Source organism: Simochromis diagramma, unplaced genomic scaffold (assembly GCF_900408965.1).
Source record: "Simochromis diagramma unplaced genomic scaffold, fSimDia1.1 OVJJ01000205.1, whole genome shotgun sequence".
NCBI classification, from domain to species: Eukaryota; Metazoa; Chordata; class Actinopteri; order Cichliformes; family Cichlidae; genus Simochromis; species Simochromis diagramma.
This window is the reverse complement of record NW_024386782.1, coordinates 5,508,567-5,525,107: the sequence shown is the minus strand read 5'-3', so window position 1 is coordinate 5,525,107 and position 16,541 is coordinate 5,508,567. Positions and strand designations below refer to the sequence as shown.

Below are 16,541 nucleotides of genomic sequence, written 5' to 3'. Positions count from 1 at the left end.
GACTGTTTAAAGCTTTTGGTTTTATTCTCATAGTCCTTATCTGTGCCATATTTGTTAAGACTTTGCACAGATGTTCTAGTCGACGTTTGTGCCCAAAAGCGTGTTAATCAAGTAAGAAGTAAATGGTGATTGTATAAATTGGATTTCACCTCTCTCGTTTTGAATAAATTACCAGAACATTTTTTTGATTTTGAATGTGCAGAAAATAATGTGAGTGAGTGTGCAGATAAATGAGAAAGAATCATCTGAATCTATGTTTACATGACTCTGGTGCATAACCTGAAAGGCACTGAAAAGCTTTATGTATACACTGTACATATTATCAGCAATATCAGGGGTCAATATTTTTTTTATTCGATTCAATTCATATTTATAGCATGAAATCACATTCACCTCAAGGTGCTTTATATTATAAGGTAAAGAGCCTACAACAATACAGAGAAAATCCCACCAATCAGATGACTCCCTATGAGGAAAGAGTTGGTGACAGTGGGATGGAAAAACTCCCATTTAATAGGAAGAAGCTTCAGGCAGAGCCAGACTCAGGGAGTGTGCTTTTGAGGTGATACAGTACTGTGCAGTACTATGCATAGAGAAATATACTCTCTCTTTCTAGTCCCTTCAGTACTCTCACTGCAGCATTTTGCATCAACTGAAGGCTTTTTGGGGAGTTTTTCAGCATAGCCTGATAATAATAAATTACACTACTCAATAGAAAAGTAGAAATGCATGAAATATTTTTTCAGCATCACTCTGAGACAGGGTGTTTCAAATTTTTTGAAACATCCTGTGCAAGCTATTGTGCAAGAAAGCAGTCCCACGTTTCTGTTTAATAATTATTTGTCTTTTCTTTATTTGTGCAATTATATAAACAAATCCAATAAAATCACAGTATGAGACGTGAACTGCTTTGAAGTCAATTTTGATACTGATTTGGGGGTTTTGGAGCAGTTTTTTTAATTTCTTAAGTTAGCATTCATGTTGTGTTGTTACAAGATGGCTGTCACTGAATCCTATCCTGAAAAGTGAGATTGTGTAAGTATTTTCTATTTTTAAACAAATCTTTGTAAAGTTGATGAAGTTTATGTGTGTGGTCAGATCTGTATCTAAAGCCATTTAAATTTTTGCTTTTTTTCATGGGATTTAAAGAAGCATCAAATCTTACAAAGGGGCATTTGCCAAAGACATGCAAGGACGAATCAAATAAGGGAACTTCCAGTTAACTTCCAGCATAAAGGGCAAAATGCAGTTAAAGGTATCAAGGTAGATTTTGTACAATATGGCCCACAGATGTTTTAGTATTAAAGTGAAACATTAAAATCTAAAGAGAACTTCAAAAGTTCAATTCCAAACTTTTGAAACTGGAGAAGTGATAGGCAAAAGCATAATAACTGAAGCAGTTTGTGGTACTTGAGCATGCAAACATGAGGCCATGGTTTGAGTAAAACAGTGGAAGCCCATTACCAAAAGCAGCTACGGAAATTCACATGATCAACGCTCACTTAGAAACAGGGTGGGGGCCATGAAAATTCCTGCTCCCAGGCCCATTATGATCCCGCTCTGCCAGTATTGGCCACAGAGAGAGACAGAGGAGGCCTGGATTGACACAAACAGAGCAGGGATTGTGTATTGCTGATCTGTCACCTAACTGCATCAAGAGAATGCAGACAGTGGGCCGTAATTATTGTGTGTAGCACGGCGCTTGACAGTGCAACAGTTTGGGCCAAATAGCTCCCATTCTTGGGAATGTATCGCTTGGTCTTTTTATTTTTGTTGCTGAGATTCCGCTTTTCTGCTCCAAAGCAACAGCCCTGCGGGGGAGCTAATTAAAGGAGGCGTACAAAAAGAATCAAATAAGACTCGACATCAGTCAGAGTCGGTCACTCTGTAATGGCGCAGGGCAACAGATAAGTTCAATCTTATTTCTGGGTGTGGTCCCTTCAAAACCGCAGGGTAAAAGCAAAAAGGAACCCTTTGTTTTATCTCCCATGATGGTGAATCACAAACCCGTGCGCACCAGTAGCCATAGTGATCATCCCCAACATTATTTACCAGAACTAAAGTGGAGACAGTGGCTGCACTGTTCATCGATTCTCACAGGACATAAGTGATGTGTTCAGCTATAAGGTTGTGAAAATTAGTTATTGTGGTGAGAAGATTGCAAAAAGTCTCTCTCTCTTTTTTTTCCTTTGGTCTTTTTAAATTGGTCAGCATCTCTGCGGGTCATGACCGCTCAGATTAATTGTAGGCAGAATCTGAGCTCAAAGTATTTGCTGCACATGAGTTAATGCACAGAGAGCAGACAGTCATAAATCTTAACGTGAGAAAGAATGGCTGTAAATCCACGGCAGGGCCTTCAGTGGGCTTTTGTCAAGTCAGTGTGAGAGTCAGGTTATCATCAGTGGGGGAAAGTAGAGCCTGTTTAAAACTGGATTCATGTGGTCAATGCTAATTCTTAGAGAATTAAAAAAATCACATCAAACACCACCTAAACAAGGACATTTATATGTATGTCTTGTCTTTAAGTAGTCTTCAGGAATATTTCTCCAGGCTTTTTAAAGGACATTCAAACCTTTTCTTTGGATGTTGACTGCTGTTTGTTCCGTTCTCTGTCAAGATGATCCCACACTGCTTCAATGTTGACATTTCCAATTTATATTCAATACTCCATCAGACCTGATACTGATTTTCATAGCAGTTCTTGCATAGTTAGTCATACCTCAGCCTTTTCTCCCTGTTTCCCTTCCTTCAGAATGGATTCCTGATATCCACCTTTCCACTGAGTCCATTTCTGATGAGGCTTCGGCGAACAGTAGATGGATCAGGTGAGGTCAGGTTCTGGAATTTTCAGTTACTTCTTAAGGACATAACTTATCAGATACTGTTTATCTGGTGTAGATTTTTTTGTCTGTCACTTCTCCAGTTTAGGGTCTTTTTTTATGCTTGAGTGATTTATAGTTTAGTCCTAAGTGACTTAACAACCGAACAAACAAAACCAAAAGTCCTCTGAAAACGGTCAGGCTCAAGAACTTTGAAAGACCTTCACAATGCCTGTAGAACTATTCACCAAGAACACTTTAAAAGTTAAAAGAAAGTCTGGCTCCATTAGAAGCAACATATAAAAAAAATAATGGGTGTTCAAGACTTTTGCACAGCACTGAACATTATCAGTTTTAGCGATACTGCCTGTTTTACTGCTGTTTTTAAGCTGGATCTTTTCTGTCAATGGTAAGCAAAACACATAGAGCAGGCATGTGTGCTCATTTCGCTTCCACTGGATACCTTTGAACCATGGTAACAACAGAGGAATTAAAGTGCAAGGGCTATTTTCCAAATCTCCATAGTGACTGACAAAACCCTTGGAAAGTATCCAGAATGGTCACTTTGTAAAGACCTCTCTCCCCCATTCTCTTTGTCTCTGTATTTCTTTGTCTCACTCTGTGCTTGTGTGTGTGTGTGTGTGTGTGTGTGTGTGTGTGTGTGTGTGTGTGTGTGTGTGTGTGTGTGTGTGTGTGTGCGTGTCCATGTGTGTGTGATTGCAGGGAAGGGTCAGGCACAGGGACAGGGAGCGGAAACACCCACACACACTAATAGGATTTCCCAGCATTCTCCCTTCACATTAGCATAAAATCATCATGTGTAGCCTGTCAAATATTTAGCATGTAAATGTCGAAATGAATTATCCCTGTTCAAATTACCACCTGCAGTCGTCTGGTCAGACTTGTTTCAAGGATAAGATCCCTCTGGTCACGCATATTACAAGCTAGCCTGTCAATGACGATCACATCAAGTGTCACTTGCATATGCCTGACTGCATCAGGGGGCCATTGCTGACACCGAGTGACAGCTGCAGATGACTCGCACTCTCCTCTGCACCTTCACCTGCCCGAGGATGAGTGAGACTCAAATAGTGTACACGGACTCAAACACAGACTTAAAACAACAACCAGTAGATAACAATTTTGTATCCAAAATCAGTCTATTGAAGTACATCTTTTAATAGTTTAGAGGATAAACGGAGTAATGTAAGCCTACGGCTCGTTCAAAATTCACGTTTCACTTAGTTGTAACCAAAGTCAAATATCACCAGAGTCCAGAGATGCTTCTAGGCACTCAACACAAATAGGATTATTTTCACTATTTTATAACTCAACCCTGAAAGTATTTTGAGGAGACAGGGATGAGTGTGTTTTTTGAGCTGCCTTTTTTAACCCCTACTTATAACTGGGCTACATTAGTCAATTTTCTATTTGAGAGAATAACATCCCACAGGCGTTTGTCACCTAAATCTTTTTAAAAATCAAGCTGACAAACTCACGGACCGACTCACTGATGTGATGATTGATTGACTGACTGGGTGATTGATTAGGCGATGGATAGAGTGGTAGACAGGCACCAAAAATAATCTCTTCTGTTTCCAAAAACTTTTCCACTGTGGACGTGTGAACATGTAAACACAGGCTTTAAACACAGGTACACCTTTAATAGAGATAGCAATGTAAGTTAAATATTGACTGTACATACAACATTTCAACTCACACCCAAAGTGTGGGTGTTAAAAGAAGGCACATAAAAAAAAAGTTAAAACTCAGAAATGAAAATGTTCACTTTTCTATCATTGGTTATCCTGATGACCACTTTAACACATCCTGATATGTTGATAAAATAAGAAAGCATGCAATTATTACAGAACCAAAGCAACAGTATCAGTTTTGTGTTCACCCAATCAGTTTCACTCCTTTGTACTCTATTTTTGGCCTCAAACAAACCCTAAAGTAAAAAGCCAGTACTACAGTAGTCCAATTCACTGTCTCATGAAGTAGCATATATCCTGCTGATTAAATGAGCCTGGGTAAGAAACCTATAACTTATAGATTTTTTGCAAGTAAATAAGTTCTTTAATCTAAAAAAATGAAACAGCTATTAGAAATAAAAATCTGGACAAACTCAAACCAGCAGGAAAATAATACAAGCAATGAAATCTGCTTTCTATTACAGACTGAGTCTTTTTTTCATTTCCCGTATGATGTTCAAGAGATTTGAGGGAGAAGAAAAATAGGTCTTATTTGTTTACATTCTGCTATCCTATCAAACACTACCTGATATTCAGCACCAAAAAATATTGTAAATTTAGACTTTTTTCCTTTTTTTTCTGTATTCAAATGCAAATAAGAGGCACAACTCTCATGGTTCATAATTATTTACAGATAAAACATCAAATTTTTCAAGTTGCATGACATTAAACAACAAACACAGTCGATACTAGCAGCTGATTCTGTTAAATATCATAGTATGGGGCAGTATTGGCCACATCTCAAATGCAGATTGTCCATTGAGTCTTGTGCTTGTAGTACATGGCTTACGCCACCAGATGTCCTACTTGGCTGTGTCACAACCGCTGACTCGCCCTCGGGATGAACTTTTCTGTCTGGGATTCTGAACTCCACTGACGCAAAGGAAGACTGACTGCCATTTTTATTTGCCCAGGTTTTTGATGTGTCAATAGTAGGTGACACCCTGACACCCCTGCCTCGAGCACTGCTTTTAATACTTGAAGCATCTAAAAAGGGGTCCGAGTCGCTACCATGTGGCAGGTTGTAGTAGATGCACTTTGGAGTCGGAGGCTTCGCCATCTCCTCGAGTTCTGATGAGGATATGGCTGCAAGGGGACTGTGCTGAGTTTTGAAATGGGGCGGGGAATCGTCGCTAGTGTTCTCCTGACCTGTGTCTACGGATGTGCTGTCCAAATTGCTGTACATTCCCAGCGAGACTGGAGGAGATTTTCTTATGAGATGGTTCTCCTTTAGGAGCCATCTGCCTTGATCAATCAAAACCCCATCAGCTGAGTTTTGTGAGACAAAAGAAATGCACTGTGCAGCCTGTGTGGTGGCTTCACGATCTGCTTTTAATGAGCTTGCTGCACTGAAGTAAGAAAGATCCTCCCTTGAGGCTTTAGTACCTGAGTCACTGGAACTAGGAAAGGTTCCTGAGTTACTTGCAACAGACAACTTTGGGCTAGCCAGTTCCAGATTTGTCCTCTCAGCTTGGACAGCTGAATGTGTATAGACTGGAGAAGGTTTCTCTGAAGCCTCTCCTCCACTCTCTGACATAATATCTACAGACTCCTGAGTTCTATAGCTGCCGCTCTCTGATGTTTCTGGTCTGTAATCAGATAAAGCAGAGGTGCTCGGGCTTGGCAGGCATTTTAAGCCGTATGAACTGTCTTTTCTGCTTTTCAGAAGAACACTTTGCTTGGTTTTTACAACCTGAGCATTATCAGGCTCTATCCTAATGTTCCCATCCTTGTCATATATGAATACAAGCGAAGAAGACCGGAGGGCATAGTTCACAAAGTCGAGTAATTCCCGGGATATTTCCCCTGGATGGGATAAACTGCCACTTCTTTCTGTAAGCATCTCTCCTCCTTCATCTGTTTCAGTAACCGTGTCTGTTCCGTTACCTTTGTCATCAGCACACTGACCTTCAGAGGAGTATTTGCTTGGGGATTCAGTGCCTTGTTTTTTTTCCAGGTCTAATTCCTCTTGTGACTCCTTCTCTTCATCATCCTCCCTCTCCTCTTCATCTCCAGTTTGACCTGCTGTCAGATTTTCATCCCTCTCTAACTCTTCTCCACATTCTCTCTCTTCTGCTGATTCTTCCTCCTGACTACTTTCTGTTTGCTCCGGCTCTCTCCTCCTGTCTTCAGCCTCATCATACTTTTCATCTTCTGTGTCCATGTCCCTTCCTCCGTCTACCTCTTCCTCGTCTGTTGTTGTCCTTGCTCTCTCTTCCTCTGTATTTTTAACCACAGAATCTCCACTACCTTCCTCCTCATGTTCTTCATCTTGTTCTCTCTCTTCTTCTACCTCCTCCTCCTCCTCCTCCTCCTCTTCATTGTTTCCCTCACTAACCTCTTCTATTTGCTGTGTTTCCTTTTCATCCTCAACTTCTAGCTCATTTCTATCTTCATTAAATTCTTCCATTTCCTTGTCATCATCTGCATTTTCACTAACACTTTCCTCTGCATCTGTTGCAGTAACTGCATTTATTTCTGCTTCCACCTCCTCTTCCTCATCTGCCTCAATACCATCCCCAATTTTCTTTTCCTCATCGTCAGATACGTCAGTACCTTCCAGTAGTTCCTGCTCTACATCACCTGTAACAAGATGTAACTCTTCATTTTCTTCCTCCTCCTGTTCTAATTCTACAGTTACATTTTCTACTCCACCCCCTTTATTTGTGTCTTCCACATTGTCACCTTCATCTTCTTTCTCCTCCTTATGCCTCTCCTCATTTTCCCCTCCATCACTGCTTTTTTCCTCACCTTCCTCGTAAACCTTCTCATTTATCTTCTCTTCCTCCTCTATCTCCCCAGCACCCTCTCTCTCATCTGTTTCTTCAGCACTATACTGAGTTGGGTCCTCATTCATAAAATTTTCATCTGTCTCATCAGCCTCTTCTTCCTCTCCTTCTCCTAATTCATCCCCCAGCTCTCTTTCATCCAGTGTCATCTCTTCCTCCTCTTCATCTGCCCCTGCTCCTTTCTTGTCAAGAGATTGCTCATCACTCACTTCCTCTGATTCTGATTGCTCTGGCTTTTCTTCTCCATCTTCCCCTCTTCCCCTATTTTCTTTTTCAGTCCCTTCACTATCGGCCTCTGTGTCTGTTCTATCTCTATATTGCTGGTTCACCTCATCTACTTCCTCTGTTGTTTCCTCTTCATCTGTCCCTTGCTCTTCTTCATCCACCCCTGCTTCTTCCTTATCAACAGACCCCTCTCCACTGTCTTCGTCTGATTGCTCTGGCTCTTCTTCTCTGTCTTCTTCCCTTTCTCCATCTTCCTTTTCAGTCCCTTCACTTTCATCTTCTGTATCTCCACCCCCCTTAATCTTCACCTCCCTTTTCTCCTCTAGTTGTTCCTGTTCTCTACTTTCTTCTTCTTTTTTCACCTCCTCTCCATCTGTCTCTTGCTCTTCTTCATCCACCCCTGCTTCCTCCTTATCAACAGACCCCTCTCCACTGTCTTCGTCTGATTCTGATTGCTCTGGCTCTTCTTCTCTGTCTTCCTCCCTTTCTCCATCTTCCTTTTCAGTCCCTTCACTTTCATCTTCTGTATCTCCATCCCCCTTAATCTTTACCTCTCTTTTCTCCTCTAGTTGTTCCTCTTTTCTACTTTCTTCTTCTTTTGTCTCCTCCTCTTCATATGCCCCTCCCTCTTCTTTATCAATAGATTCTTCACTACTTACTTCCCCTGATTTTGCTTCTTGCTCCTCTTCTTCCTCTTCCTCTCTTTCCCAATCTTCCTTTTCAGTCGTGTAACAATCAGCTTCTGTCTCTTTTGTATCTTCATCTTCCCTCATCTTTACCTCTTTTTCCTCCTCTAATTGTTCCTCTTTGTCACTTTCTTCTTCTTTTGTCTCATTTTCTTTGTCTTTTAATAACTCTTCTTTTTCTGTCTGTGATTCTTGGGTTTCACTAGGCTGCTCTGACTTGCTTATTATTTGTCCCTGTTGGGTATAAACTGCATCAGGAGTGTCTTCAGTTACACATCGACTATCAGACTCAAGTGATTGTTTTGTTTCATTGTTACAGTCCTGGACAAATTGCTCTAAATCTTCCTCTGAGTCTGACTGGTTTCGATCAGTCTCTACACACTGGCTCTCTTCCACAGGGTAAAAAGTTCTGATTGTCGAAGCGATCTGTTCCCTGAGGTCTTGCGGCATGCTCAGCTCCTCCATCAGCTCATCAATGCCCGAATGCTGTTCCTCAAATGCATCACCGCCTTCAGAGACGACATCGAGCGCAAACTCCGTTTCTGACACTTTGGGAGAAAGGGGTTCACTTTCAAGCCTTTCCCTCAGAATCTGGAAATCCTTCCAGCTCTGTCTTAAACGAGAAGATGCTCTGCTTTGCAAATCAGTCAGACTTGCTCTCTGCTCTTCCTCGTCCTCAATGGCCGAAATCTTCTGCAGGGACTCCATCATTAGCATCGCCTCTGACTTGGTTCTTGATATTTTATCCTCTCGTGGTGTGGAGTCTATGAGGTGATCTCTCAGAGTCATCACTGACAAGAATGACACAAAGGCTTTACACGACGAGCCAAACACTGAGGCTACTTGTGTCGAGAAATCGGGAAGGCTGTTAGATTTTTCAAGGTTGGATGCCACGTTGGTGTCAGAGGCTCTTCTGATGCACTGAATGGATGAACAGAGTTGTTGCAGGGCAGGCTTTATCTTTGCTTTGGGACTCAAAAAGTTAGATGATGAAGATGTTTCGTCGCCAGCTGGACAGATGGCCTCTGCAGATTTGTGTGGCCTCAGTCTGTTCTCCTGTTGTTCAAGGTCAGCTCTGACATTTGGCATAGAAACACTTAAACCTTGTACCGTTGTTAGTTCTTGGTGGCTAAGAGGAACTGATAGACAAGATGATGATCCCTTTATAACATCATTGGAGGATGGGTTATTTTCATCAAAATTAGTATGGCATTCATTTTTTTCATCTGATTCAGAATCTCCGCCTATCTGAAATATAACCTTTGTTCGAGGTTGTGTTTCCTCTGTGATCACCTCCTCTGGATATGGCACTTGGTCTGGGGTGACTTTCTCCAACCAGTTCTCAACATATTGGTGGATCTCGGAGGGTGAAGGATCGAGAGAAGGCATCGAAACAAGCGGTTTTGTTGGTGATATTCCGCTTTCAGGCATGGATTTTGGCTTGCTAGTTGTCTTTTTAGTAAGAGATTTGTTGGGTTGCAAAATGTCTGACATGTTCTTTTTCATTTGAGGCCTTCCAGTTGGAGTATTTACATTGTGGCCAATATCGCTAGCAGCTTCTTTGCTTGTGTTTTGTCTCTGTGGTGTTGTTCTAACTAATGAGGCTGAGCTCTTTGTTGGTGTTTTTTCACTTTTATTGGATTTCTTAGATTGAAGACTTTCTGCTTTCTTTTCTGCTCCTTTACTCTTTTGACCACTTCTAGCACTTTCAGAAGAATTCACACTCCTTTTCCCCACACTGACCTTACTGCTTAGCTTGTCAGCAGATGAATGCTTGCTATCTTTTGAGGGGCTGATTAGGCTTTCCTTCGGTTTTTTATCCGTGTTACTTGTTGAAGTTGAACTCTTCTGGCTCCTGGCAGACGTAGTCATCTTTTTCTTCGTCGTGCTTTTTGGAGTGTTGTCTAGTTTTACTCTCTCTAGAATTTGAAGGTTTCTCTTGGTTTCGTTTTCACTCGGTGAAGACAGATTGTTTGTATTCTCATGTGTCAGAGATACTGGCTCTGATGACAGTGATAGCATCTCCTCTTTCTGCCTTTGCAGTGAGTCAGCAGTGGGTGGCTGCCAGCTACAATCTATATCACAATCATTACTCGATGAATGAGGCCCTGAGTCAGTCGACTGTTTACTTTGTGGTGCCGGAGGGGAGCCATGTAAAGGAACGCCATCTACACTATATTCCTGATTCGCAAAATAGTTGTCATAGCAGCCTTGGGTCTCATAAATATGCATCACAGTCTCTCTAAACTCCATCCCATTATTCTGTATCTGAAGGACCTCAGCAACTCCTGATGACCTGATGGAGGAGGGGGTGCATTTGTTGCTCATTCCTGCGGATGCTGTTTTGCGAGGTTTTGGGATGGGTCTATTGCTGCTGCTGCTGCTGTGTTTGACAAGGCAGTATCCCTCTGTTGTTTCGCCGTCGGCTGTCCTTTCCACATAGGAATAATGTCCCAGCATGCTCTCTTGCACCCCTGACTCTGTGACCCTCTTCACACTCTCAATAGACGCCTTTTTATTAACATGTCGAGGACCAGGTGTGGGAGTGCGTTTGACACTTTTTTTCGCTTTTCTCGTAGCTGTTGAAGTGCATCCTTCACATGTTCGTTCATCATTAAAGCCGACGCCTTTTCCAGCTGTGGAGGGAAAGTTCTCCTCTTTCGTTTCTTCCTCGCTGATACTAGAGGAGTCTTTGGGAATGACATTGTTCGAGTCAGGGGAGCGGTTGCCTGACTCAGAAATTGAGGCACAAGCTGCCCTCTTGCTAAGGCTGGTGCGGCTGAGTGTGGTTGTCCAGTGGAGCATCTCCTCCTCCTTAACGGTCAGACGAACTTTCATCTCCACCGTCATGCTGCCATCTTGATTCACGCGGAAAGACTTTTCAATGTCATCATCGTGAGGTACGATGCAGGTTTGATTCACGTTATCTTCCCTGCCAGTTCCGGACATCTCCATAGATGTGTGATGCTGATTGGCTTCTGCTTCAAATAGTCCATTGTGGGGATGCAGGTGGCCATTTTGAGACTTGTTTATCTGGTTCACAATATATCGCTCTGATGACACGGAGAAGTTCCTCGATCCTCGTCCGCTCGAGAAAGACTTTTTCTTCTCTGCTTTCAGAGATGTTTGGAGAAGAGATGGGACAAAAAAGAAAGAAAAGAGATCTTGGGTCACGTAAAGATTTTGCAGTAGTGCTTCAAAGAATAGAATAGCAGAAATTATAATTAAGCATGCTTATTTGCTTCACTCTCATATCTTTCTTTTGAAAATGAATACGGACAACAACAAAAAATCTATCATTTTTATTTTATACCATTGTTTTGGTATGAAAGTAAACAAGATACAACGTGAGATTACTCTGTGTTTTTTTTTAAGAGATTTAACACTTCAAGGAAAAGATTTTATAGATTCAAACTTGCGTACAGAGAGCGTATGAGAGAGGTATGAGAGTAACTGAATAGAATAACAAAACATAACATATTTTCTTTTCCCCGTGGCGTAAACTAACACTTACGTGCTCTAGGTTGTAACATTGATGGTTCAGCAGTTTCCAGGAACATGGCCTGTGCCATCTGGCCTGTTCTGTGAAAACTATAGTTTGCTAATCTGAAAGGCTCGTTGCCCGCTGCCACAACAACTCCAGAGCACAAGATAAGAGCAGCAAGACCATCAACCTAAAAGAGGAGAAATGAGATTGACATTCAACATGGGAAACCGCAGATTTTCTTCATCTAAAGCATTATGAATGCATCACTTACTCTATATGTGGCTATTCTAAATTATGCACTTCTGAGCTTTTTTTTTGAATAACACGATTTTAGTCTGTAATTTATATCCCTTAAAAACTGCTGAAAATTAGATTCGATTCAGAAGACCATTGTTGATTCTCAAATCAACACTGGTCTTCTGTTTGATCGTCTCAGATTTGCATATTTTACACACATTTTATGGTACAAAGGTTAAACATATAGAACGAGTCCTGTAAAATTTTAGCTTTCACCTCCTAGGACCTGGCGTCCACATATATGGACATCACATTTTGGATTATTTAGACCAAAATACTCAATTTTGCTCTACAAGGGCCTGATATCCACTTACGAGGACATTAGACTGCTACTGTTCTATTGAAATTTTAAACGAATATCCTGATATGTGGCTCTCATTTTTCTTAGAAACACAAATCAGGTTTTAAAAAAAATCTGGTAATTCTTTGTTTATACATTCATCGGGTCCCAATATGCCCAAATATGAAAGAGAAATTAAAATGCATGCCGTGGAAAAGTTCGGGTCTTAGGAGGTTAAATATAATTTTTTTTAAAGCGAACCATCAACCCTATTTTCATGCCATCGGAGGCGATGTTTGAACACAAATATCTCGAAGATCATTAAAAATAAAAGCCTAAAATTTTCACTATTTTTTTCTTACCATCAAAATGAATCAGGATTTGTAACAGATACATCAAAATAATCTCTAATGACACACAGTGGTGTGTATATTTTTCATTTTCAAAACCTGAGTAACTCAATTTAAATATTTCTTGGCAAATAATCCTTTAATTAAAAAAACAAAACAAAAAAAAAACATTTAAACTAAAAGACTTTATCCTCATCATCTCAAATGTACTGAGAGAATTAATTTGGTACGTTAAATGTCAATGGAATAATCGGATGTTTGAGTATCTACGATTGCGTGACAACTGAGAAGACTCCACTGATCAGCTGATCGCCTGACCTTGTGTCGTGGTTTAAAAGTCTGGCAGAAGCCCAAGTTGCTTCGTCAAACACAAGCACAAGAGTAAAAAGTCAACCTTAAACATGTAATTAGACTGAAAAAATGTGGATAACCACTTTGTAGATTTGTTTATATCTGTCTGTCTGTAGCTTTTTTTTCCATCCTTGTTTTGTGCCAGGCTGACACACCTTTGCTTAATATAGATTGAGGTGTCTTTGGAAAGAAAGTAATATACTTACTGCTATAGATAGAAAGTATAGTAAGTGGAAAACACAGGTCTCACACAGCAGGGAGCCAATTTAAAATTCACAAAAACATTGCTCCTTTTAAACCCACATAGACAATGAAAAATGCATTTCCAAGTTCTAAGCCTATGTGCTTGTGTTATTTTTGGCTGTTATAGTTAAATATTCGAACCATCAAATTCTATCTCCTTTCTCTTCTCGTAAAACTTTCTTTTAGAAATCACCTACAATCCTGAGGCAATTGCACAAATTTATTTTCACTGATTTCAGAGTGAGATTAAAACGAAATGTAACTGCGCTACATTTACTTAAAAGAAAAACACCCTACATTTGTCGGTATCTATCTGAGAACAATACTAGTAGGTGCATAGCTCGATCTGTTTCTATCCAAACACACACCTTTAGACAGATTTTTTCCTCGCTGAGCTCCTGATCTAACAATGTGGGTGAGGAAGGTGTGGGTGGAGGGAGACACCTCTGTGGCTCCAGTAGAATGAACTGTGCTCTGTAAAACTCATGAGTGATCCAGTATTTCAGAGATTTAAATCCCTCCATCCCTTTTGTTCAGAAACTAGCAAAAACATCTGGTTTGTAAAGGATAAAGACTGAAAACGTGGACAAACAGCAACATGTAACATGTAACACTGATGACATAAAGATTTATTTTGGAAATTTTACCCATTTCACAGGACTAGTGATGATTCCTATTTTCAGTTTATCGAGAACTTACTCTTCTGCCATCTGTAGAGTAGAGTTTCAGCACTGGGAACTGCAGGATCTGCGATAGGTAATCCAGCAATGCATCAAATGTTGGAGCTGTTCTTCTCTGCAAAACAATTGTGCGTTTAACACTTGGATCCCTGTTCTTGATGACCATAAGCCTCTTTGGTGTCCGTACTGCCACCCTTTCAGTGACCTTTGCTGGCCTGATGGCTTCATTCTTGCTGCCAAACTGACCAAATCTGAGTCCTTGACGCCGCCGTCGTCGCCCTGCACTGAGCGGTCTGGTAGTATTCCAAGGTACCTGCCGCCGGTTCACTTCATCCAGATTTATTGGCTTCACACGTTTCTGGTCAGAGCACACATAAGCACCTCCATCATGTAAGTCATCTAATGCCTTAACAAGGTGAGTCCCCCGGGGTGTGGTGATAGTCCTCACTCCAAATGCCAGAGGCACTTTCTTGGAAAGAACATCCAGTAGAGCATCAAAGGTCTTAAAGGTGCGAGTATTGATGACCATTCGATGCCCTCCAAACTGATAGTCACCGCTTTTGTAGAAACATACTCTTTTAGAAGCTGAAGGGTCAGACGAGAGCTGCAGGGGTCGGGAGGGTAAGGTCTGCCCACTCCCAGAGGACAGTCCCTGGGTAGGGGGTTCCTGGATAGGTGTAGTGCTCATACTGTCTGGAGGGAACTGAAAAGAGAACAGAGAGGCCATTTCAGTGTAGTCAAAGTCGCTTTTATCCTTTTTTTTCTCTAATTTGATGAAACCAAGATATATAAAAGTTGCTTATAATATAGACAATAAGAGAAATAATACAATAATAATAGGGGAACTGCACTTTTGGCTTAGTGCAAAGGAGATTAGCTGTTTTTGTGAAATATAATGAAAAAATAAAATAAATGAATATCAAACTACCACAAACCATTTTCTTTAGAATTTTCTCAGTGTGTAGGTTTTAGGATGCATTTACATTTTCATGAGTGAAATTAAATTGACTGCAAATGTACATAAAGAGGGCTGCAGAATATAATCATTTTTCCTGAGCAAATTCTGTAATCCATTACAGAGAAAGCATTTCAAATTTAATATAAGGAGAACAAAGTAATAGAAACACCTCTGGTTATACTGCAACAGAGTTCAGTGTCATAAACTACATCCTAAAACTTCACAAATGCAGGATTTAATACAGGACAGTTAGACTGCATTATATTTAGCTAAGTGTACCCAATAAACTGGCAACTTTATTTAGATTATATTAATATGATAATACAACATAAACATTTGTATATTATAAGTCAATATAAACACTATCTAAAATTTACAAAAAGACACATTGAAAGAGCACCATTTGTACTTCAGAGCCTTTGTTGCTCTCATCAATAGAAGATACATATATTAGTGTACAGTAAAGATCGCATGGAAATGATGATGAATAATGTCTTGTAACTTATAACTTATAAACAGTAAACAAACAACATTGTGATCAGCAAGTCAAAGTGAACGTAAACACAGGCCCTTCACACCCCACCCATACACTAGATCAGACAACCCACTTGAAACACATTAAAATGACTGACTGGAAAAGCAAACATGCCGATAGATGAAACAAACAAAATCTTACCGGATAGTTCCCATTTTATCCTAATAATAACAGCTAAAACAACAGAAAGCGTGTATCTGTTGCTCCTCCGAGCGCTGGTCAAAGCCTCTCAGCAGCGTTCGAGGGCTATTTTAGGACGTGCAACATCATGGCCAATTTGCCTAATCTTTGCTCACACTTAATCAGCACATAAGGCAGCAAAAAAGCGAAAATACGTAGGGAGTGTACCACGGAGGACTAGAAAAGAATGCTTTTATTTGTAAGGAAGTAAATAAATGATTATGTTATTGTATTAGAGAAAGTGTGGGATATACATGTATATATTTATCGAATATCTTATTTTGTATTATTTCCAGTAGGAAATCTCCATTTACAATACAGAAATGATCTTATTGGCCATATTTACCGGCGATAAGGTTTTCTCAGCCTTATTGGCCATAAATACCTCATCTCTCCTTTTCCTTATTTGCACTTAAAGACAAAGTAATAAATATTGGGTGACTCAGAGAAGGGTCTAGTAAGTACCAGAATAAGAAATAAATGAAGAAGATGGTGGTGAAATGAAAGTATACCTGCTTTCCAGTTTAAATGATATTAGTGAGTGTTTGCCTCTTCCAACAGATACCACAGGTGGCTTGGACTATTTCTAATTTGCAAGCAGTCTGTCTAATCAGATTTGAGAGGTCCTCGCCTAATAGGGATTAGGTTAAAGATTTTGCGCACTGCTGACAGCGTGAGGTAGAATAAAGTCTTTAGAGAGCACTTTTACCTCACAGCAGGTATTGAAAATCCACCATCAGGACACATGATGCATCAGTATTTAGAGTTCATGCAGTTTGTGCAGCGGGGCTTTAGTAAATAAATGAGAAAGTGGGGAAATCTGTAGCATTGTATCTACACTTGGATGGGGCAATTCATCCAAATGCATGTTGTGGATTTTGAATTTTGGCCGTTTTGAGAGTAGCTA

The 16,541-nt window shown here is 40.4% G+C and overlaps 1 protein-coding gene across 1 annotated transcript; it reads right to left on the bottom strand.

Annotated features, from left to right (window-relative positions):
• Positions 1-4,008: 4,008 nt before the first annotated feature.
• On the bottom strand, positions 4,009-14,662 carry LOC120722740 (oxygen-regulated protein 1). The gene is made up of 4 exons (XM_040013865.1): positions 13,981-14,662; positions 11,788-11,947; positions 8,443-11,506; positions 4,009-8,289 (listed from the first exon to the last, which is right to left on the bottom strand). Exons 1-4 carry the CDS (start codon positions 14,647-14,649, stop codon positions 5,286-5,288), a joined length of 6,897 nt encoding a protein of 2,298 aa, XP_039869799.1. The 5' UTR covers positions 14,650-14,662; the 3' UTR covers positions 4,009-5,285.
• Between the last annotated feature and the right edge of the window lie 1,879 nt (positions 14,663-16,541).